At 41.1% G+C, this 23,746-nt stretch overlaps 1 protein-coding gene across 1 annotated transcript; it reads right to left on the bottom strand.

Moving 5' to 3' along the window:
• On the bottom strand, positions 1-19,059 carry CHEK1 (checkpoint kinase 1). The gene is made up of 12 exons (XM_082273494.1): positions 18,963-19,059; positions 16,427-16,650; positions 10,938-11,002; positions 10,458-10,527; positions 7,901-8,089; positions 6,811-6,915; positions 5,564-5,659; positions 3,119-3,221; positions 1,974-2,157; positions 1,701-1,832; positions 938-1,039; positions 1-444 (listed from the first exon to the last, which is right to left on the bottom strand). Exons 1-12 carry the CDS (start codon positions 19,025-19,027, stop codon positions 349-351), a joined length of 1,431 nt encoding a protein of 476 aa, XP_082129620.1. The 5' UTR covers positions 19,028-19,059; the 3' UTR covers positions 1-348.
• Between the last annotated feature and the right edge of the window lie 4,687 nt (positions 19,060-23,746).

Here is a 23,746-nt window from a genome sequence, read left to right as displayed (position 1 = left end):
CCACAGCACTAGTAAGTAGAGATATGGAACAACTTAAGGTTTATGTGTAGGCCGCAACCTTTGTATGCTTCACAAACTGTGTGAAAATACCAAACGTGCCAAGGAAGCCCAAATAAAGCTCCTATTAAGGCAAAGAAACGTGTGAAGCCCACGGTGAATCTGACAGCACCATGAAATACAGAACTCCTCCTTCTCCAAGTAAGCTGGGAGCAGTCCAAATGACCTCCTGTACTTCCAATGACCCCAACTACAGGTCCTAACAGAAATAAAAAGGAGTCCAGAACTGGTCCTTAACAGCAAGGCAAGAAGGGTTGGCAACAAATTATCGCAAGTCTGGGAACTCCACAATCAGGTGACAGACACAATAACTTTCTGAATGGCCACTATGTCTTCCAGCTTTTTCTTTATCTTCAGGAAATGACGCTTGAACTCCAGACCATCACCCTGGAAAATAAAATCACTCGTTAATATTAGACGGCAGCTTAAATCAAAATTACATTTGATCCTTTAACCACCTCCTCCCCAAGCATATTCTGACACTTCGCTCCTACATGTAAAATTTTTTTTTTTGCTAGAAAATTACCTAGAGCCCAAACACACGCATTATATATATATATATATATATATATATATATATATATATATATATATATATATATATATATATATATATATATATAATATATATTAGAAGGGCAACTAATATATTCAAAAGGAAAAGTTAGTGAAGGCATATATGCAACACAGAGGGGTTAACTATGAACAAAAGGGCTACAATTTGCGTAAAGAAAAAAAAATATTGGGATCTATTATTAAAAACACAAAATAAAATTATCAAGAGTGCAATCAAATTTCAGTAGTCCGTACATGACCAAACTGGGTATTCGATCAAAGATTCACTGATCAATTAGCACAACACTGTGTAAAAATAAAGTACCTTCGAAAGGCGAAAATCCAGTAATATTCTTTCCTCCAGCTCCACCAAATTAACCTTAAATATTAATTTGTTGTTTCGCCTGTCAGTTGTTGAAAGTGTCACCTGGTACAAAAACAAAACAAGTTCATAATAAAAAAATAAATTAAAAATGTGAAATTACAGACACGAGGACAAACTTATATCTGAAGCCAAAAATCCATTCCACACTTTCATTTTGGATATAGTAGAGAAAAGCAAAAAAAAAAAAATTTTCTTTTTTGTTTTCTGCAGTCACACTTCCTTAGCTGCAGACACAAGAGAAAGTGAAAGAAAATTTCTTCATAGTGCTGGAAATCCCCCCCTAGAACAATGCCAGTGGGTCAAGCATCCTCATTGAAGATTTACCGACTATTCCAGTTTTGATGACATCTTCAAATATTGGCTTTTTTCCCCTCACTTTCTCCTCTGAAAACTATATTATCTCAGATTTCCCCTCAGTAAGCAGGTTCCCAGTACCTGAACTATTACAATTGCACAGTACAATAGAACATGACTTGCTTAACAGTACTGATCATGTTCTGGTGTGAAGGGGATTATGAGAAGCCAATACAAAAGAATAGGTTTCAGGTACATATAAAAGCAATATTTAAATTAAATGATATTTGCTTACAATTATTAACTCACACATATAGGATGGCCCTGACCATCCCTAAATTGCGCATCAATTTTCTAATTTAGAATATAAGGATACACAATAACTTAGCAAGATGATTAATGAACTTGCCTGATTGGCACAGCCTTTTCTCCACACATAACCCATCTTTTCGCAAGTGTCCTTCAGATTATTATAAGTACTTTCGGCATTGACGTTGGTGAAGAACCGGGTCATCCTTTTCACTAAACGCTGCCATGGGTTCTGTGGGTGGTTTTAGTGGTTCATTATAAAATTCACAGCAATGAAAAACATTTTCAGACAAGATACAATTTAACAGATGAATGAACGAATGCCTATATAAAGTGAAATATGAGAATTGTTAGAAAATTATGTTAGGCTTACCTGGGAGGCACCCGGAGTGCCCAGCAGCTGGCTGCTTAGCAGCATGTTTTCTGGACAGGCTGGTTGAGAGAAACTAATTCCTTTACCCTGCACCAGGCTGTCTATATTAGAGGAGTTACTGTCCCATGCTGGGAGGGCTGTGCGAGGCTCAGGCTGTGTGCTGGAATACGTCGTCTTCTCATCACTGCAAAGCAACAGGCTTGGTTACTGCCTTGTAAAATAGTAAACAATAGGAAGAGTATTTTCATGGAAGGGTCAAGCCAAAATATTTTTTTTCAAATGGTTTCAAATTTTTTTAAAAATAGTCTCAATAAAAACCAGCAAACATTTTGCCCCTGTGTATGGCAGACGGTCCGACAGAAGTCAGCCGTTTGCCAGGCTTCTGTCAGATAAGCATATTGGAAAACCAGCAGCTGACCGGCTCCCGATCAGGGTTTTTAGCCAATGGCTGAGAGCACTGACTGAAGTGTTCTGGCAGGGGGTGGAAAGAATAGAACAGCACTGTGCACAGAAAGTGTGGGGCCTCTACTAAAAATCAAAAGTGAAGTATGGTTAACTTGTTTGGTTATACTTCTTATGTGGGTCACAGAAGTGCACTTATATTTTCACCCCTGTGACCCAAAGGGACAGAGCAGAGAGCAGCGATTGACAGTCATCACTCACTGCTCAGAGCAGACGCGAAAACAGTGATCAACAGTCATGCGATTGCTCAGCTCTCAGACTTTGAGCCAGCGGGGGGCAGCTTGTAGCATTGTTTGATGCTGCATTAGGTAGATGGGTATGTAGGTTTTTTTTTTTTCTTTCAATACCGCACTTCTCTTTTAAGTGCTAGAGCCATTGTAAAAAATAGTCTAGAACAAATGAATTCCCTCTGCGTAGTCTTGTTTCTTGTATGAGAGATCTGGATTTTATCCTTATGCAGGTCTAAAATCATACACTGTATTCTGTAGAACACAGGGGCCTCATTTAAAAAGGATGTGTACAAAAATGCAGATTTAACATACAAATGTTGTGCAGTAAACTAAAGCACACGAAAACCCAGGACAGGGGTAACATTTAAAAACTCTCTTTAGCTTGCAATTACACCTTTATGCTTTCACCAACAAATGCTCTTAAATGAAAAGGGTATTGAAAGAAGCACTGACCTGTGTGAGAGAAGAGACTTGTCCGCATCACTACGTATGTGTTTACTGAAAATATCTGATTTTTCTGTTGCACCCCCTGAGCATACGCGGTGTCTTTTCAGGCCTATTGGGAGGACAAAAAGCAAACAAAAGAAAGAAAAAATGGTGATAACGCTGTTCAGAAACATACTAAATACTGCTAACGGTACATAAATTCACCCACCATAGACTATAGAAGACAAGAGATTTATTGGTAAAGGTAATATCCAGAGAGCCCTGCGGTGCAAGCAATCGCAGGTGCTTTTAGGCATGTATTATAGCAACTACAATTAGTCGTCATCTTGACGGGATTTCAGATGTCAAGAAAATAAAAGAAAACGGTGAAGACTGCCAATGTTGACCTATCTGAAAATGCTTCTATACTTTCAAGGGCTCGGACCTTAGAAATAGATAATTACTTTGTTTTCACTTTCTTAATTTGTATATTTGTTAGGGAGAGTGCCTGAGGAAGTAATGAAGACATAAAGCCAGCAGACTGGCACCTAGAATTGTGAGATAGTTCAGCAAAGGTAGCCATGATATTTCTTTAACAAATAGCACACAAAATGAACAAATGCCAACCGCCAAGGACTAGAAATCAATGTTTCCCTCTAAATTACTTGAACAATTCATCCAAAGTCTTTGATATAGAGGTTAGTAAATGCAGACCAAACTCAGTGAGAACACACAACTCACAAAGCTTTAAGGCAAGGATAAAGGTTCTCTAATTTAGCCTAGTTACTATAATTTTTAAATTTCATTGACTCAAAAATACCTCACCTTTATGAAAATAAGTACACATTATTGTGAGACACACTCCTATGGATTCTGCCGGATCTGTGTAAACACATCTCCAACCCCATATTAACCACTTAAGCCCCGGAGGATTTGGCTGCTAAACGACCAGGGGGTATTTTGCGATTCGGCACTGCGTGACTTTAACGGACAATTGCGCGGTCGTGCGACGCTGTACCTAAACAAATTTGACGTCCTTTTTTTCCCACAAACAGAGCTTTCTTTTGGTGGTATTTGATCACCTGTGCGATTTTTTGATCACGCGCTATAAACAAAAAAAGAGCGTCAATTTTGCAAAAATAACAATATTTTTCACATTTTTTTATATGAAATTCCCCAAAAAAAAATGTAAAAATCAAAATTTTTTAACATTTTCGGCCAATTTGTTTTATCCTCCCTATGTTTGGTAAAAAAAAAAACGCAAAAAGCGTATTTTGATTGGTTTGCGCAAAAGTTATCGCTTTTACTAACAAAGGGAAAGATTTTTGTCATTTTTGTTGTTTTTTTTTAACGCATAATGGCGGCGATCTGCGATTTTTTTTGCGGTACTGCGACATTGCGGCAGACAGATCGGACCCTTGACAGCCGCCTGACTTTCTCCCTCTTCCCCGACGATCGCCGAGTGACCAGCGGACATCGGATCCGCCGGTCACACGCGCGGGGTCCGTGACCGCGCGCTCGCTCCCCAGACCCTCCCAGGCTAGTGACGTTAATTAACGTCACTCTGCCTGGCCGGGGCTGACCGCCGCAGTAAATCTACTTGCGGCGGTCGGCAAGCGGTTAAGACACTAAAGATTTGGGATTCAAATAAGTTTTCAGGGGACATTGATATCCCCATTTTCCATTGGCTACCACCTTACTTCATATCACTTCCTTTAGTCCCTTCGGGCTTCCATCGCATCCAAGACCTCCTAACCCTGGAGGGGATTGGTTTCATTACCTCCAATTATGTAACTGTGGCGAAAGGCGTTTTATTTTATTTGATCTACAAATCATGACTATCCAGAGACATGTCTGACCAACCATCCTACACTGTTCAATTGGGGGGGCTGGGGCAGATTTAGGGACCCCGCTGCAATGGTTTCAGTTTGAGACTTGGTCAGACATAGGTAGATCCAATTCAGCTTTTTTGGAGGCCAATATTAACTCAACTGAGGTGCCTTTGACCGTTGTTTCTGGGGCTGTGGTTCGGCTGGTACCTTGGTAAATGCATGGTAGGAGTGTTCCAGGATATAAAGACTCTGGACGCTGGTATACCAACTAATTTATACGCTGTCGCTCAACCTGAAGCCAGCTGAATACACGGCCAACCAATTTAGACTATCTTATTTTCACTGCCGCCAAAAAGGCCCTGGTGAGAAATTGGAAATCTGGGGTTCCGAATGTAGCACAGGTTAACACCAAGATGGCCTGGTATGTAATTAACAAATAACTGACAACAGTTTTACAGGACAAGGTCATAAAATTTAGGAAGGTCTGGAACCCATATCTCCAATTATTGGGGGGGAACCCACATGACTCTCTGTGGTTACTCTAACCAGTCTATCATTTTCATTGAGGAGTCTGATCTGAGGTGCTGGACACTCCCTGCTCTTGCTCTAACCATTCCCTCTACCCTCCCTTCCCCCTTACCTTTTTTCAGGGGTTTGTTAAACCAGCGGTCTTTCTTGATGTCTGGAACCAAAATCCTCGTACTGGGATTTTCTGTTAGGATTTTACACAGCAGAGCTTAAAAAAAAAAAAAAGAAAAAAGGTAGACAAAAAAAAAAAAAAAAGTGTTTAAGTATTTTTTCACTGCTAATAAAGTTACAATATTAGCTGAAACAGCTAATTACAGAAACATTGTTTTAAGCCAGCTAATGCAAGCCCCAAGGTGCCAGAAAAAAATAAAATAAAAAATTATATATATATATATATATATATATATATATATATATATATATATATATATATATATATATATATATATATATATATATATATATATATATATGTGTGTGTGTGTGTGTGTACAAAAAGAAACAGGTTCATAATTTTATTCTGTAGATCAAATACAATGTTAGATCCGTTATTCCCCCTAGTGTTATGTATCTACCATAAAATATTTACTGACAACCAAGCTTTTAGGACTTATGGCCCGTACACAAGATCAGAAAATAGTACTGCGCAATTCCAAAGCAATTCCGGTGTAATCAAGTTGCATCAAAGTCGGACCAAAGAAGTGTAGGGACTACCTTGAAGTCGGACAGATATGAACGGTACTCATTGGAAATCATGGGGTAAGGCTTGTCGTGCAACTTTGTAGTCCCAAGCCGCACAAGTGTGAAAGGGGCCTTAAGAACATTTTTTAAAAGAAAAAAACTCTTACTCATTTCTATATAACCTTTGAATTAAAAAAGATAAAAAAAAAAAAAAAAAAGGGAGGACTTGAAGTTTTCTTGCTGTTGTAATAATCAAGAAGAGCAAGCCTCTTGCCATGAGGGCACTCAAGGAGGCTCGTTTTCAAGCAGCACTCCTGTGAATGGACATTGTCCATTCACACAGAGCGCTGCTTGGTCCCGCCCTCCGCTATCTATCCTTATTGGCTGGCTGTGATGGACAGCAGCAGGAGCAGCCAATGGCTGCCACTGCTGTGTGTGCCAAAGGAGGACAGAGAGAGATTTGGAACAGCCGCTGCTCTCATGCACAACGCTGGATCAAGACGGGGCTCGGGTAGGTATAAGGGGGGCGGGGCTGCACCCAGAAGGTTTTTTTTACCTTATTGTAAAGAATGCATTAAGGTAAAAAATATTCTGCCTTTAAAAACTCCTTAATATTTAAAGTAAATTTTTGTTTGTAGAAACATTAACAAGAAAATTAAATGTAAAGAAAAAGATTACCAAGAGGCAAGGAGTCAATCTTTTTCCATGGATTAAGGTAGTGTTTTGACTCTTTCCAGTCACAATATTCTTGACATGCATCATTAGGCTGATCCCATGGCAGCTCTACATATGGTGAGAAAAGTATGAAAGAAAAAAGGTTTTAAAAATGGACAAACCAACCTATAACAGAATATACAGTACAGTTCTTTGAAAAAGTATTTGTGTTGGTCATGTAAATAGACCTTTTGTAGTAAAGGTTAGGAACAATATTTTTAAGTAGAACTAAAGGCTTTGGATAGGGTGTAGAGGGATTCAAACGCTTGTCAGGTTTTTTTTTTCTTTGCTGTCTGTGTCCCTTTTAAGGAGATTCTGCCGTCTATAATTTGTCTTGATTACCATCATCATCGAAAGTAAAAGAAAATCTCAAACTTTGGGTTGCCCCCAGAGAAGTAACAGAGGGGAAATCTTCCAATGAGGACACTAGTCCTGATGATCTGGGGGTCCCCAAGAAATTCCGTTAATTTGCAGAGATTTCCTCTCACTTCCTGTTTGGCTATGGGACAGGAAGTGAAGGGAAATCTCCACAATGAGACACAGATGGCAAAAAAAAAAAAAAAAAAAAAATCGGACAAGGGTTACAACCCTCACTTGCTCTATCCAAAACGAAAAGAGACACTAAAAAGATTGTTGAGAAAGCATTTACTTAAGGGAACAAAACCGGGAATCTTCTGCTGAGCATTCTTTTAGGAGCGGTTCGTGCATGTTCTTAGGTGTGCACAGCCTATTGCAGTATAGTGTGTATCCCAAAGCCAAGAGATTGGTGTCAGTTTTTATTTTATACAATTTTATTAGGGGCCTGGTTAGGAGGCTTTGGTGAAATATCAGGGTTCTAAACAGAGGGAATCTGCACCACACAGGATGATTAGGCTGTGCCCAGGCACACCCCTATGTGTATCTTATCTTTATACAATTACACACCTTGTACCATTTTGAACAAAAATAGCAACATTGTATATTTTTACCAATGCACACATTTTGCCTTGTCTTCATCTCTTGCTAGTTTGATACTGTACTGTTTGTCCTATGCTGGTATCTTGGTATACATTACCTCCAGCTAGCATTGCTGTCAGAACAATCCCACATGACCAAATATCCACAGGTTCTGCATGAAATGCTCTCAGCTTTATAAGCTCGGGTGCTACATAGGGCAGCGTTCCACACATCTTGTTCAGTAGACGCTCCCTCCCATTGTGTCTGAACACAGTAGCCAAGCCAAAATCAGAAATCTTAAGCTGATCTGAAAAACACATACAAAGTCTACTGAGCAAAGTATATACAAGAAAAAAAAAAATAAAAAAGCTAAATATTTGTTCTAGGACAGGTTAGTTATTGCCTTTAGTAGCTACAATACAAAAAGGATTTTTTCCAAACCTCAGAAGTTCTTCCTTTTTCCATTAAAGTCACTAAATGATTGCTTACCACCTTTCTCTCCCAATCTATTCTAGAAGCTGGGCAACTTCCCTCGCAGCAATTCCCCACACTTCTCCTTATTCATAAAATCTGGAAGGCTACCCAGACAATTACTGAGCACACACTGGGTCTACTCAATACATTCCACTGTGGAACAACTTGGCCTTTCCTAAAACTAACCAAATTAGATGGGTTTGATACTTGGAAACCAGCTGGCATCCTCTTCATTCACCAACTATGCCATAATAATGTTTTATCATCATTCTTAAAGTTATCAGTGAGATCACCTGCCCAAACACTCATACTTTCAATATCTCAAACTCGGTCATGCCCTGCAGACATAATCCCATACTATTCCCTTAGTTCATAATTCATTTTGATTATTAACAATGGTGGCATCTGCACAATTAACTAAAAAAGGGACTCATAGGTGACCTCTATTGCGTTCTAGTGACAGCCTATAGTGCTAATGTTAATCCGCAGTGTAGACGGGGATGGGGGCAGGACCTAGGACCCTTAGAATGATAATCAATGGCCTGAAGCCATTTCTCCTGATCGCCTACTCAAAAACCCACCCAATTGTTCATAGTCCATCCTATAGTTGTATTCATGGGGAAGAGCAGCATTTCCCAATAGTCCCTGATGTCGGAGTTACCACTGGTACTTTAAATCACATGCTTTGGAGGTGTCCTAAATGATGTCGGTATTGGACCTCTTTTTTATTTTTAAACAGTTAATGACTTGTGTACCTAAAAATTGCACTCTTAAACGATATCCTGAAAGGAATAATATCTCAGACGTTCAAATTATTGATCACACGTTTGCTTTCTATGGCCCACAAACTAGTGGCCCAGAAATGCCTTTTTCCTACCCTTCCATCGGTCCATGAATGAAAACAAGCGGCCCAGAACATTGAGAGAGAAAAGCTGACACATCCGCACAAAGGGTGCCCAAACAAATTCAATAAATTGTAGTCTCCTTGAGTAGACTCTGGTGATACCTCTTATTTTTGGTGCTCAACGTACCTCTTCTAGGTTTGATTTGCAGTAATTTAATACATCAAGTTTCTGCATTTTGTGATATCAGTTTTATTCCTAGTCCGCTTTAACTAAGGGTCCATGTACATGGGACGTTGTTAAAAGTCCCTTTGAATGCTGGAATTTTTAGGACGTTTGAAACGTCCGTTCGGTCGCGTTTGTACCCGCGTTTAGCGGGCGTTTGCGTTTAGAACCGTTCCTAGAGGTCAAAAAAATGATTCCTTTTTAAAATGGAAAAACGCAAACGCTAAACGCGGGTCATCGCGTTCGGTCGCGTTTTTGCGTTTGAAACTCCGGGAAACACACATTCGAACGCAAATAATTGCGTTCTAAAAAAAGTCCCTGAACGCAACTGCCTGCAAATGACTGTAAACGACCTGGTGTACATGGACAGATAAGATAAAATTTAGATGGGTTCAGGGGCTTCTGAAAAAAACGCCCAACTGCTCCTAAACGGCCATTTCCAGCGTCCCGTGTACATGGAGCCTAACCCATTAGCTTATTACTTTTCCAGAGCCTCTCGAATCCTATGGAACTCCTTACCCTTATCTGTCCGATTATCTCCTACTCTATTAGCTTTTAGGAGATCTCTGAAAACCCTCCATTTCAGAGAAGCCTATCCAACCCACACTTAACAAATATACCTCCATTTTCACCATCAGCCCATCCCCCACGGTTATTGCCTTTTGTTTCACTTGACCCTCCCTTCTAGATTGTAAGCTCTAACGAGCAGGGCCCTCTGATTCCCCCTGTATTGAATTGTATTGTAACTGTATTGTCTTCCCTCACATTGTAAAGTGCTGCGCAAACTGTTGGCGCTATATAAATCCTGAATAATAATAATAATACAATACTGAATAACATTACATTCTTCTAATGTCTGCTGATTTTTGTGACTGATGTGTATCATAATGACTACTATATTTGGAATGCTCTGTCGCTTTCTTTTTTGTATTAAAAAAAAAAAAGTTGAATAAGTTACTTGAAGGGAGGAAAAAAAAAAATATATCACACACATACACAGCATAGGACACATAAGATTGAAATAAAATCCATCAGTGGATTTTTCTCCCAAAACTTCAAAAAGGTTAGAACATAAACCTTCATGAACAACATGAGCATTCACTATTACCTTATTAGAAACGTTATATTTCCTACCTCTGTCATCTAGAAGCAAGTTTTCAGGCTTTATATCTCGATGTGTAATTCCAAGACCGTGAAGATATTCCTAATACAATAGTAAAGACACACGCTAGTGAAATTAGACATAAAGACCTCCCAAGATATGTAACAGGGAATGCAAATATGAATACAAGAATTGCCCATTTACATTTCATTTAGACTAAAAGAATGGAAATTCTATGGTAAAAATAAAAAATATTGAAACGTCTGCTTTAGACTTAAGACGCAAAAATGTTTAGCGTATAATTTTTTTTTTTAAATTAAAAAGCAAAAAAGATCAGATAAAAAAAAAAAAAAAAATTAGAACACAAATTGTAAAAAACAGAAGACAAATTGTGTCGGCAGACCTTACAACACCGATAATAAAAAAAACAATTCATTAATACACTATAAAAACAAGTTAATTATGTGCATATAGACCAGTAAACGAAAGCAGCAAAGCTTCCCTTCCCTTACCACGCCAGCAATGAGCTGCTGGAAGAACTTCTGTGCCTCCTGCTCTGGCATACCCACATCTGGCTCTAAAACAGATCACAAAAATCACGAAATATTACCAACAAAGAGCAATCAATTCACAAAAACAACTTTGAATAAGGTTCCCATTTACACCACAAAAACGTCCTTCAGATCAATTTCGCATGCTTTTCTGCATGCTTGGTTTTAACGCTTTTTTGATCCATTTTACCACATTCCAGTACAGTTCTGTGCAGGAAAGAAAGCAGCATGCTGTGCGTTTTTTCTGGAACTCAAAAGCACTGGAACTGGTGTGAACTATGCCATTGGTTCCCATATAACCTACTTTCCATGCTTTTCTGATGCAGAAAAAAAAAAGCACTGCATTTGGTTTAAAAGTACCCTAAGGCTCCATCCACACCAATGCGTTTTTTCATGCTTTTTGCAGAAATGCAGGACATTTTGTTTTTAACATAGGTTCCTATGGAACACGTTCACATCAATGCATTCTTGTTCCTAGGTTTTTGGAAAGGGTTATGGACTTTTAAACGGTGCCCCGTTTTTTTTTGGCTTTTTTGGTTCAATGGAGAAGTTGCAGAGTGCGTTTTTACCGCGATTTGCATTTTTAAATCTGCCCAACAAATCCCCCCCCCCCCCCAAAAAAAATAGAAAACACGGCAAATTTGCAGCAAAAAACGTGGAAAGCACAGCAAAAAGCACTACAGAAACTCTCAAAGGCAACATGCATAGGTGTGAATCCAGCCTACAGGAGTTACACATTTCTTGATTTCAGTAATAAAGGGTTGTGATCACTCTTCTTTTGGTCTGTCAGCAAGAATATTCAGAAGGTCAGAAAAAAAAACCCAGGTGATTTAACAATTAGTGCCCTATCAACTAAACAGGGCAAATTTATATCAATCATTACAGCACTTCTTCACTATTACTAGTATATTCAAAGTATTATTTTACAGCAGAATTAAACATCGATTTCATGTTTTCAAAAAGCAGTTACATTCCCGGCATGCTGGTAATGGTTTACAGTCACATTAGCTTGTGTTCTCCACTAAAAACTGTCAAACCATGGCAGTTGCAGGTCAAAGAGGCCAAAATGGCAGCTTCCTTGGCTGAAAAAGGAAAGAGGGGGGATTAGTTCCACTTTAAGCTATCTATACCCAACCCTAAAAATAAATATGTTGCATACGTTCTATGTTAAAAAGATTATTTTTTAAAATAAAATTGCTGCTCTCACAATCACACCAGTGAGACGTATAAGGCCTCATGCACAATGGACATTTTTTTTTTGTTTACAGCTGCGGCTAGGGGCGTCTGGAAATTAATTTATTTATTTTTTCTTTAACAAAAAAAGATTATAGACTTCGAGTACTGAGTTTGCTTTGAGAGCGTTACTTTTAACAACAAAGTACCTCTTTCTTGATTAAAGAGTGTTACTACTGACCTCCATCACATGACCTAAAGTGTGGACTAAGTTCACAAAGTCTCGGGCTAGCAGGAGTATTGTGGTAGATGGGTCTCACATCATTAGAGACTCTTACAGAGTCTGTTGTTTTTAATCAGACAAATCGTGGGCAGCACCCTCGCAAAGGGAATCAAAAAAGGCATGCACAAACAATTACAAGTTTCATCTCCTGCAGTATCCTGGGACATCCCAATCGCATATCCTAGGATGATGCAGGGGCAGGGAGACAACAGCTGGGGGGGGGGGGGGCATGCCTGACAATATCGGGGCATGCTCCTAATGAAAGACGGCTCATGTCCTGGGGTATTTCCTCCCAGACCTGGACATTACCAAGCTCCTGTACAGACTGAGGTGCAACCTGGCAGGGTCGGATGGACGGAAAAAATGTCCCAGAAGTGTTCTATCAAATTTAGGTTGGGCGAGCGTGGAGTCCATTCAATGGTATCAATTCCTTCATCTTCTGGGAACTGGCTGAATACTCTCGCCACATGAGGCCGGGCATTGTCGTGCACCAGGAGGAACCCAGGACCCACTGCACCAGCCTAGGGTCTGACAATGGGTCCAAGGATTTCATCCTGATGCCTAATGGCAGTCAGGATGCCATTGTCTTGCCTTTAGAGGTCTGTGCGTCCCTCCATGGATATGCCTCCCCAGAGGCCCAGACCATCACTGACCAACCACCAAACTGGTCATGCTGAATGATGTTACAGGCAGCATAACATTCTCCACGGCTTCTCCGGACCCTTTCACGTCTGTCACGTGCTCAGGAGGAACCTGCTCTTATCTGTGAAAAGTACAGGGCACAAGTGGTGGACCTGCCAATTCTGGTGTTCAATGGCAAATGCCAGTCGAGCTCCACGGTGCCGGGCAGTGAGCAGAGGGCCCACTAGAGGATGTCGGGACCTCAGGCCACCCTCATGAAGTCTGTTTCTGATTGTTTGGTCAGAGACTTTTACACCAGTGGCCTGCTGGAGGTCATTTTGTAGGGCTCTGGCAGCGCTCATCCTGTTCCTCCTTCACGAAGGAGCAGATACCGGTCCTGCTAAAGGGTTAGGGGCCTTCTCTGGCCCTGTCCAGCTCTCCTACAGTAACTGCCTGTCTCCTGGAATCTCATCCATGCTTTTGAGATTGTGCTGGGAGACATAGCAAACCTTCTGGCAATGGCACATAATAATGTGCTATCATGGAGGAGATGGACTGCCTGTGCAACCTCTATAGGGTCCAGGTATCGTCTCATGCTACCCGTAGTGACACTGACCCTATCCAAATGCAAAACTAGCGAAAAGTCAGGAAAGAGAAGTAGAGAAAAACAAATGTCAGTGGCATCCACCTGTAAAACCATTCCTGTGTTGGCGGTCGTCTCATTGTTGACCATCTCGTGCACCTTTTATTAATTTAACACCAAAGCAGCTGAACCGTATTAACAACCCCCTCTGCTATTTAACTGACCAGATCAATATCCCAGGAGTTTAAACTTACTTGATGCTATACTCTGATTAAAAAGTGTTCCTTAACTTAAAGGAGTGTAATATATATATATATATATATATATATATATCTATCTCACGACAATACACCCCTCACATTTTTGTAAATATTTTATTCTATCTTTTCATGTGACAACACTGAAGAAATGACACTTTGCTACAATGTAAAGTAGTGAGTGTACAGCTTGTATAACAGTGTAAATTTGCTGTCCCCTCAAAATAACTCAACACACAGCCATTAATGTCTAAACCGCTGGCAGCAAAAGTGAGTACACCCCTAGTAAAAATGTCCAAATTGGGCCTAAAGTGTCAATATTTTGTGTGGCCACCATTATTTTCCAGCACTGCCTTAACCCTCTTGGGCATTGAGTTCACCAGAGCTTCACAGGTTACCACTGGAGTCCTCTTCCACTCCTCCATGATGACATCACGGAGCTGGTGGATGTTGGAGACCTTGCACTTCTCCACCTTCCGTTTTGAGGATGCCACACAGATGCTCAATAGGGTTTAGGTCTGGAGACATGCTTGGCCAGTCCATCACCTTTACCCTCAGCTTCTTTAGCAAGGCAGTGGTCATCTTGGAGGTGTGTTTGGGGTCGTTATGTTGGAATACTGCCCTGCGGCCCAGTCTCCGAAGGGAGAAAATCATGCTCGGCTTCAGTATGTCACAGTACATGTTGGCATTCATGGTTCCCTCAATGACCTGTAGCTCCCAGTGCTGGCAGCACTCATGCAGCCCCAGACCATGACACTCCCACCACCATGCTTTACTGTAGGTAAGACACACTTGTCTTTGTACTCCTCATCTGGTTGCCGCCACACACGCTTGACACCATCTGAACCAAATAAGTTTATCTTGGTCTCATCACACCACAGGACATGGTTCCAGTAATCTGTGTCCTTAGTCTGCTTGTCTTCAGCAAACTGTTTGTGGTCTTTCTTGTGAATCTTCTTTAGAAGAGGCTTCCTTCTGGGATGACAGCCATGCAGACCAATATGATGCAGTGTGCGGCGTATGGTCTGAGCACTGACAGGCTGACCCCCCCACCCCTTCAACCTCTGCAGCAATGCTGGCGGCACTCATACATCTATTTCCCAAAGACAACCTCTGGATATGACGCTGAGAATGTGCACTCAACTTCTTTGGTCAACCATGGTGAGGCCTGTTCTGAGTGTAACCTGTCCTGTTAAACCGCTGTATGGTCTTGGTCACTGTGCTGCAACTTAGTTTAAGGGTTTTGGCAATCTTCTTTAGCCTAGGCCATCTTTATATAGAGCAACAATTATTTTTTTCAGATCTTTAGAGTTCTTTGCCATGAGGTGCCATGTTGAACTTCCAGTGACCAGTATGAGAGAGTGAGAGCAATAACACCACATTTAACACACCTGAGACCTTGTAACACTGAGTCACATGACACCGGAAGAGTGAAATTTTGAACATTTTATAATATAATTACACAATTCTACACACACTGAAAACAGAGGACCGGTAGTTGCAATTTTTCACTTTTGGGCGGTCTGTAGAAGTGATCAAATGCTTTACATATCACTGACACAGCAAACAGCAGAGGCTATTGATCAATTTTAAACATGCCCACCACTGCAATGCTTATGTTAACACCTTGTCTGCCATGATTTGTAGGACACATCCTTGGCAAGCAAAGGATTAAGGAAAGTACACTTCTTGCCATGCCACATTTAGGTTGAGTATAGCTGCACATCTACTAATCACGGCTGTTCTAAAGAGACTATAAAAATCTGCATACAAAAATGTATTTGGAGTGCTCAGATCAATATGTCACCACTTAAGAGTCCACATCACCCCCACACTATATACTGCAAGTTTATACTGACTGTTCTACAAAATTTTTCTAAGAAATATATGTGAGGCTGCTGAATGATTATGAAGGCTTCCTTCACATGGACGGCATGGGGAGGTAAAAAAAAAACAAAAAAAAAAAAACAAAATAGGCAGCTGATCCACATTTTTACCATTCAACTCTAGACGAACGTGGCAGTTGTTTGGGAGAGTATACACTGGTGCAGTGCACCGTGATGTGGCAATTTTAACTCAGCAGGTAGCACTGCCAGTCAAGCTCACCTATTGAAGTAAATGGGACCACTCCAACTGCAAGCCACACAGAATTTCAATGAAGAAAAAAAAAGCCTAAAACTGTAAATCAATGCAAAATCCCACTTTGCCTGTGTTTTGGTTTATTTATTTTTTTTCCAGTCTCAGTATTGCCTCCTAAACTTCTGTAAACTACCCCTGAAAAAACAACCCACCAATGGGGTTCTCTCTTTTTCCCCTTGTTCCCTAGGCATCAGTATGAAATTATTAAAAATGCTGTATGTAGGTGCAAAAAATTTACACAAATTCTTACACATGATTGTGCTGCAAACAGTAGTGTTCTATTTCTCTCACTAAATATTACAACTTTATACACATACATTTTTGATCAATATATTTCAACAGTTTTCTTTTCAATGAGCTGTGCATAACAAAAGTAAACGAAATGAGCACCTACCAATTCTATCGAAAAGTTCCCCTCCCCTGCAGTACTCCAGGAACAGATACTGAATAGTGCCCTCTTTGCGGTGCCCGTAGAACTTGACAATATTGGCATGGTTGAGCATTTTATTGATACAAATCTCTTTCTTTATGTTTTCTGGACAATCCGCTGCTCGTTTCATATCCACAATCTTTACTGCCACTGCCTCTTCAGTCTTCCGGTTCACAGCTAGCTGTACTCTGACCGGAAAATAATTCCAAATATTAAGCTGCTCATGATAAAAAGGCTCATTCCAAACATTTAAAAATCTGCCAGACAAATAAATACATTTTTTAAGGGTCAGCTGTCCATGGTAACTAAATTCTCAAACCTGCACTGAAAAATATGGCAGCTTGAACAAGTGCTTCCCCTTTTTGGTAACAGAGTCATTACAAATTAGGGGCAAAACAAGCTTTTGTCAACCTTGTAGAGCCCAATCACTTCCGGACCCCCGCCACGTATTTACGTCGCTACTTTAAAGTTAAATACCAGAGTTATGGCAGCAGACAGCTGCAATAACCCCAATATTTTTTTCTTATACCGCCGGCGGTCCTCTTTCACATAAAAGTAGTCCCAGCAGCAGGTATGCCACGGGATCACTTTAATGGGAGGCGGGAGAGGGGCCCACCCCGCCAACGATCATTAAAGCGAGAGTAATAATTCTAGTACCAGACCTCCTCTAACTCTAAACTGGTAACCTGTAAAAAAAATTTAAAGTATCGCCTATAGAGAAGTACAAAAGTTTGTCGGCATTCCTTGAGTGTGGACATGTTAGGTATCAATTTATTAGCTGTAACATTATCTTTTACATTATATATAAAAATTGGGCTAACTTTCCTGTTTTCCTTTTATTCAAAAGTATCTTTTGACACTTTGACAGTCGCTATAGCTTTTGCACAAACCAATCAATATACGCTTATTGGAATTTTTGTTTACCAAAAATATGTAGCTGAATACATATTTGACTAAATTTAAAAAGAACCTATATTTTTTTCATTGGATAGGTTTTATAGCAGAAAAAAAAAAAATTATATATATATATATATATATATATATATATATATATATATATACACACACATACATACACACGTGATTCTGCACAGCGTGGCCACCCTGTAGCAGTAAATCTCCGGGAAGTGGTTAAAGTGGAACTGCACCAAAAGGGGAAGTTCTGCTTTAAGTCCTCCTCCCCTGCCACGTTTAGCATGTCATTTTCGGGCGAGAGCAAGTACCTAGTTTTGACAGGTATCGGCTCCCACCTCCACTTAAAGCGGAGTTCCAGCCTTTTCACTCACCTGTCCAACAGTCCAGCGATGCAGCCACCCGAAGCCTCGATCCTCTTCCCTCTGGTCTTGGCGGCGCCGGCATCACTGCTGTGGGCACCCGGCTGTGACAGTTTGCGGCTTCACAGCCGGGTACCCACTGCGCGAGTCGCGCTGCGCGTCTTGATTGGCCGGCAATCTTCTGGGACCTCTGACATGTCCCAGAAGATTGCAGGGAGGGAGGGGGAGAGGAGAACTGCCGTTCAGGGCGCCGCGGCGCTCCAAGCGGAAGTGGGAGCGGGTACCTGTCAAAACTAGGTACCCGCTCCCCCCCCCAAAAAATGACATGCCAAATGTGGCATGTCAGGGGGTTAGAATACCTAAAGCGGAAGTTCCACTTTTGGGTGGAACTCCGCTTTAAATCGCCTAGGCGATCTGAGCAGAAATTCTCCTTTCCCCTTACAGTCTTCCTGGACACGTCACTGGTCCCAGAAGGCTGCAGGACCATTCACAATGGGACTTGCACAAGCGCAGTGTGCAGCCGGCTGTGAAGCCGAAAGCCACATAGCTGGCTGCCCACAGTTCAGATGCAGATGCTGAGGACCTGAAGGATAGTTAAGAACTAGACTGGGTGAGGACAGCTCTGGATTCTACAGGATTTGTAGCTGCTGACTTTTATTCATTTATTTTTTTTTTTTTTTTTTTTTTAAACAGAGTGGACATCCTCTTTAATGTGGTTGTAAACCCTTACATATTCCCAGTGAAGTGACTGGTCTCAGGTGATACACAAAGATTAAACAAATCAGCCTACATAAGTTGTAGACAGTACCTGTCTTATTTGCAGTCTTCTCTTCATCCAAAAGGTCCTAATTTTTAAAGCTTGTCTGAGAGTTCAGAAAAAAAAGGGGACAAAGAGCTGATACACCCCTTCCCACACAGGAACAGAGCTGAGGCTGTCAATTTGCTGGAGGTCCGTCCCCTGTCACCATTTTTCTATTGATGTCAGAAAAACTAGTCAGATATGATTCATGCTGATAAAAGAGGAATGAAGCAGGGGACAGTAATGACACTTAATGTTCTCAACTGAGACAAGTACACACTATATAGGAAATGCTTTGTTCCAATGTCTGAGGTTTACAACCACTTTAAAAAAATCCATAGTAAGCTCTGGAGGTACGCTGGTTGAGAAAGGCTGATCCAAAACAACTAAAGAATCCCAAATGTATTCTGCTTATTGTAATACTTACTCTCCATAAGCCCCCTCTCCTAGTGTCTGTACCAGATCCCAGTCTTCAACAAATGGAACGGCCATGATTTTTATCACTCATGTAGGGCCGATTCACTGTAGAAAATTAAAAAAGGTTGGTTTTAAAAAAAAAAAATAAATAAAAAAAAAACACAAAAAAAAAAAAAAAATTCTGTTTGTATAACAAGCTGTAGCTATAAGGTGACAAGATGTTAAAGTGACTGTCATTGGGTTAGAAAAGTTACAAAGCAAGGCCTGCAAAAGTAGATGGTTTATACTCGCTGATTCTGCTTGTCTGTTCCTCCAATCCTTAAGCCCCGTACACACGCGTCGAAAATTGGCAGGGAATTTTCGGCCAACGTCCAATCTGCCGATTTTCGGCTTTTTAGTATGATGCTTCCGACAACCGACTCAGACTTTTCGGCCGAAAAAAATCTGGTGTACATGCTATAAAAGTTTTGTTGGCCGTCAACATAACGCCCGATTTTCGTGCAGTCAGTACAGATTTTGACAGGGAAAAATCTTATGAGCAAGACTGGGCATGCTCAGAGAAGAAAGAACACAAAGAAAGCAAACCAACACATGACATCACTTCTGAAGTAGAATTTTGTCGGGTGGGAAAATTCGTGTGCAGTCTAGGCACATTCCAACCAACAAAACACCTCTGGACAAAAGACGGACGATCGGTCGGCAGATAATCGTTGCGTGTGTACTAGGCTTAACTCTTGTGGAGAGTAGCAGCCTCTTAACATCTGACACTTCCTGGTCAGTCAGATGCCTAGTCCCTGCTCTGTGGGTTCCTAGCTGGTCTCCTACGTCACTATAGGACACAGTAGAGGCTCCTGAAGAGCTTAGCATTCTTATACAGCTGCTTGTCTTAAGAAGGGGGGGGGGTTGTAGATATGGAAGTGCAGAACTTTGGAGTGTGTTTGCATTTTACTCCCGAAATGTTGAATGCGAAAAAAGTTTTCTTGGCAGTCAGTTATTGAACAGAGCAAAGATCAGAGAAAGGAGCAGGCCGGCCCAGTATAGGCCCCCCTACTTTTGCAGGTCCTGTTTTGCAACCTTTTCATTTTAACCCAACAACAGAGTTGTTTAAAATCTTATTTGCACACTGAAGCTTGTAAACCAACTTATGTGTTAAGAAAAAAAAAAAAGGATGTTTTTTACAACACAAATGTTTTGTACACAAAAACAGTTAACACATTTGAATATTTTTTTTCAATTACCTGCATTTTCTTTTTTTACTGTGGCACAAAACAAAACTTTTTATTAATAGGCTGTGAGAGAAATGGAGGAGGTTTAAACATTTGATATGTCATCTATGTTGTATTCTAAATAAAATATTGAAATTTGAAACTTCCACATCATTGCATTCTGTTTTTATTCACAATTTGTAGTGTCCCAACTTTTTTGGAATCGGCTTTGTATTAGATAAGTCGTTTGCAAGCCACGCTGAGGTCGCGCTGCATGGGGTGGCTTCTAAGAGGTTAGAAGAGCAGAGGTTGAACCAGCAGGAACAGGAAATAGAATGCGGAGCTGCAGAATAACATGAGGACAGATGGCTGCATTACAGTGGCACCAGGCTCCTGCAGAACCATTATACATGGGAAAGCCCATTTGTGACTTCAGTGTTCAGCATTGTTATCTGTAGCTCTGAAGCATGCTGTGATAGCAGAAAGGGAGCCTTCAAAAGCCTCTCTGAACCGGTACTTTTAGCTGATATTAACCACTTCAGTCCTGGAGCCATTTTCAATTTTTTTTTTCTGAAAGCAAAGACCCCGGAGAATAAAATGGTGGTCATTGCAATTTATATTATGTCGCATAAAATTAGCGCAATGGTTTATCAAACCCATATTTTTGGTAAAAAATTGTTTGGTGAGATACAGAAGCCAGTTGAGCCAAGTAAATCGATACACACACACACACACACACCCCTCATGTCAAGCCTTAAAACAATGTGAGTCAGTAAAAAGGTTACTCAAAATGGTCTATAGGCGTCCCTACAGGTCATCAGTTTAGATCATTAAATCATGAATATTATCCCTAGAATTATTGCTCGCATTAGTGTTTGCAGCAATATATATAATGTTTAGTGCAATCATGGTTTTCATAGGCAGGCACTCCAACACATGTGTTAGTGTTTGTGGGGTGGTTTGACATTTTTTTGTCACTTTAAATGTTTAAAGTGATTGTAAAGTCTAGTTTTTTTTTTTTTGGTTCAAAATAAATACGTTATATTTACCTGCTCTGTGAAGTGGTTTTGCACAGAGTGGCCCAAATCCTTCTCTTCCTCTTCTCAGGTCCCTTTTTGCTGCTCCTGGCCCCTCCCTCCTGTTGAGTGCCCCCACAGCAAACAGCTTGCTATGGGGGCACCAGAGCCAAGCTGCAGCTTCGTGTATCTATTCAGACACTGAGCCGTGGCCCACCCCTCTTCCGATTGACAGCAGCGGGAGCCAATTGCGCTGCACTGCCCTCTCAGCCAATCCGGAGGGAAAATCTCAGGCACTCAAGACACTCCTGCAACATTGCTGGATAAAGATGGGGCTCATGTAAGTATTAGGGGGGCTGCTGCACACAGAAGGCTTTTTATCAATGCATAGAATGCATTAAGATAAAAAACCTTCTAACTTTACAATCTCTTTAAAGATTTTTTTCATAGGATTATTCCTATCACATAGGGGACCAATATCCTCCTAACTGATAGCATATAGGTTGTGACAGCTTTTTTTTGAGACATCAGGGGTCTATTTAACCTAAGTCCCCTAGACTCCACAGATCATGCCCCATTAGCTGCTTTCCCAGCCAGCGCTCAGGGAACTGACAGCTCTGGACCAAGAAATGACATAACACATATTGCTTCCTGGTCCATTCCTCGGAGGGAAGATCAGCAAACAGATGCCATGGTACAGGGGTTGTGGAAGCAATAAGGATACTTCATAGCAGTCCAAAATCACTTCCATTTGAAAGCTGAGAAGATGGCTTGACATAAGTACAAACATTCCCAACTGCTATATTACCCGGTAATGTTTTTGAAAGCCCTTGATACCTGCAACTTTAATAAATGGCTCTGGTGCTCAAAAGGTTAAGGGCAAATTCACACATGTACAATGCTAAAACACAAAGCAGACGGCGTGATTCAACACTCCAATCTCTCTGATTCGCCGGCTGGCTAGGGAGCAGTGTGGTGCATGATTCAGCACTCCGCCTTTTATTTTTAAAATTTATTTGTACCAACTTTATTTGAAGGTTACAAAACGTACACTTTACTCAGCACAATGTCGGGCGGTGCAGTGCCCTGTGCTGCCTGACCATGCCTTGAGATTTGGGCCAGTGGGCTGTGATAAAAAGCAGCATGGTGCTGCAGCACAGCGCTAGGCTGGGTTGCAGTGCAAAGCTCCTTTCACACGGATATTCAGATCAGGTCAGTTTTTCAGGCGGACCTGATTGGAACCTCCATTCTTTTCTATGGAGCGGCAGACGTCAGTATTTTTAACAGGTGTTAAAATATATTTTTTTCCAAAACTGTCTTTTTTTTTTGTTTATAGCGCAAAAATGTAAAAGAAAAAAAAAAAATGCAGGCGGTGATCAAATACCACCCAAAAAAAATTGTGGGATACTCTGGTTTCTCTTCAGATCGAATAAATCTTTTGCCAAAAAAAAAAATTTGTGGGAGGGATATTACAAATTTAATTTAGGAACAACATTGCATGACCACGCAATTGTCAGTTAAAGTATCGCAGTTACTAAAAAAGTCTAGATTCTCTAATATTTCTCTTGCTGTTCTTTTAGTATCCTAGTCAGGTTCTCTATTTACTGGATCTCTGAAATTTTGGGCGAGTACCACTTTCCCGTCCAGCGACGTGCCCGTATATCGCTGGACTTTCGGGTGCTTATACCGGAACGATGCCGGTATCCTCTTTTTTTGGGGGTGGCGGTTGGCTCTCTGGTAATAGCGATCAAAGAGGCTCACCAGGAGCTCTATTGCTAGCTACTACAAGCAGCGGGAGTGGACGCCCCCCACCCACCCCCCAGCTCTCTCAGGCTTTCCTTGTGACTGCACTAAAAAATAAATAAATAAAATAAAAGCAACAGTGTAAAAATAAAAATGAATAATTGAAAAACAAAGGCAAACGCACATAATGGGTAGCAATTATAGCACCAGACCTCCTCTGCAACTCTAAAGTGGTAACCTGTAAAGCGTAGCCTATAGATGAAAAACCGCTGCGCAAATACCAAAAAAAATAAAAAAATAAAATTGCAAAACCCACCAATATATGCTATAGTGCCCCTGCTATAAAAAGTATATGTTTGGGGGGTTCCAAGTTATTTAACCACTTGCCGACCGCTCACGTTGAGCCTACTGCGGCAAAGTGGTTCATTATTGTCTCCTCCCCTTGTGGACGTCGCGCACGTGCCGCCGGAGGCTCGCTTCTGCTGTATTCAGTCACAGCGGGAGTCGGGCCAGGGGAGGAGCGGCGGAGATCACCGCCGCTCTTCCCTGATCGTCGGGGATCGAGTGTGGAGATCCGCCCGCTTGTGTAAACAAAGCGAGCGGATCTCCTAAGTGACAGGCAGGGACAGATTGCAGGATTCAGCATAGCTGAACCTGCGATCTGTCCCTGTGTCACACAATCCCCTCTCCCCACACGTCAGTAAGCACCAGGCATACATTAACCCCTTGATCACCAATAAAAGTTAACCCCTTCCCTGCCAGTGTCATTTTTACAGTGACAGTGCATATTTATAGCACTGATTACTGTAGTAATGTCACTGGTACCCCCA

The sequence above is a fragment of the Pelophylax lessonae genome (assembly GCF_965119305.1).
Source record: "Pelophylax lessonae genome assembly, chromosome: 12".
In the NCBI taxonomy this organism is placed as follows: domain Eukaryota; kingdom Metazoa; phylum Chordata; class Amphibia; order Anura; family Ranidae; genus Pelophylax; species Pelophylax lessonae.
Note: the sequence above shows the minus strand (reverse complement) of the source record. Positions and strands in the feature narration are given on the sequence as shown.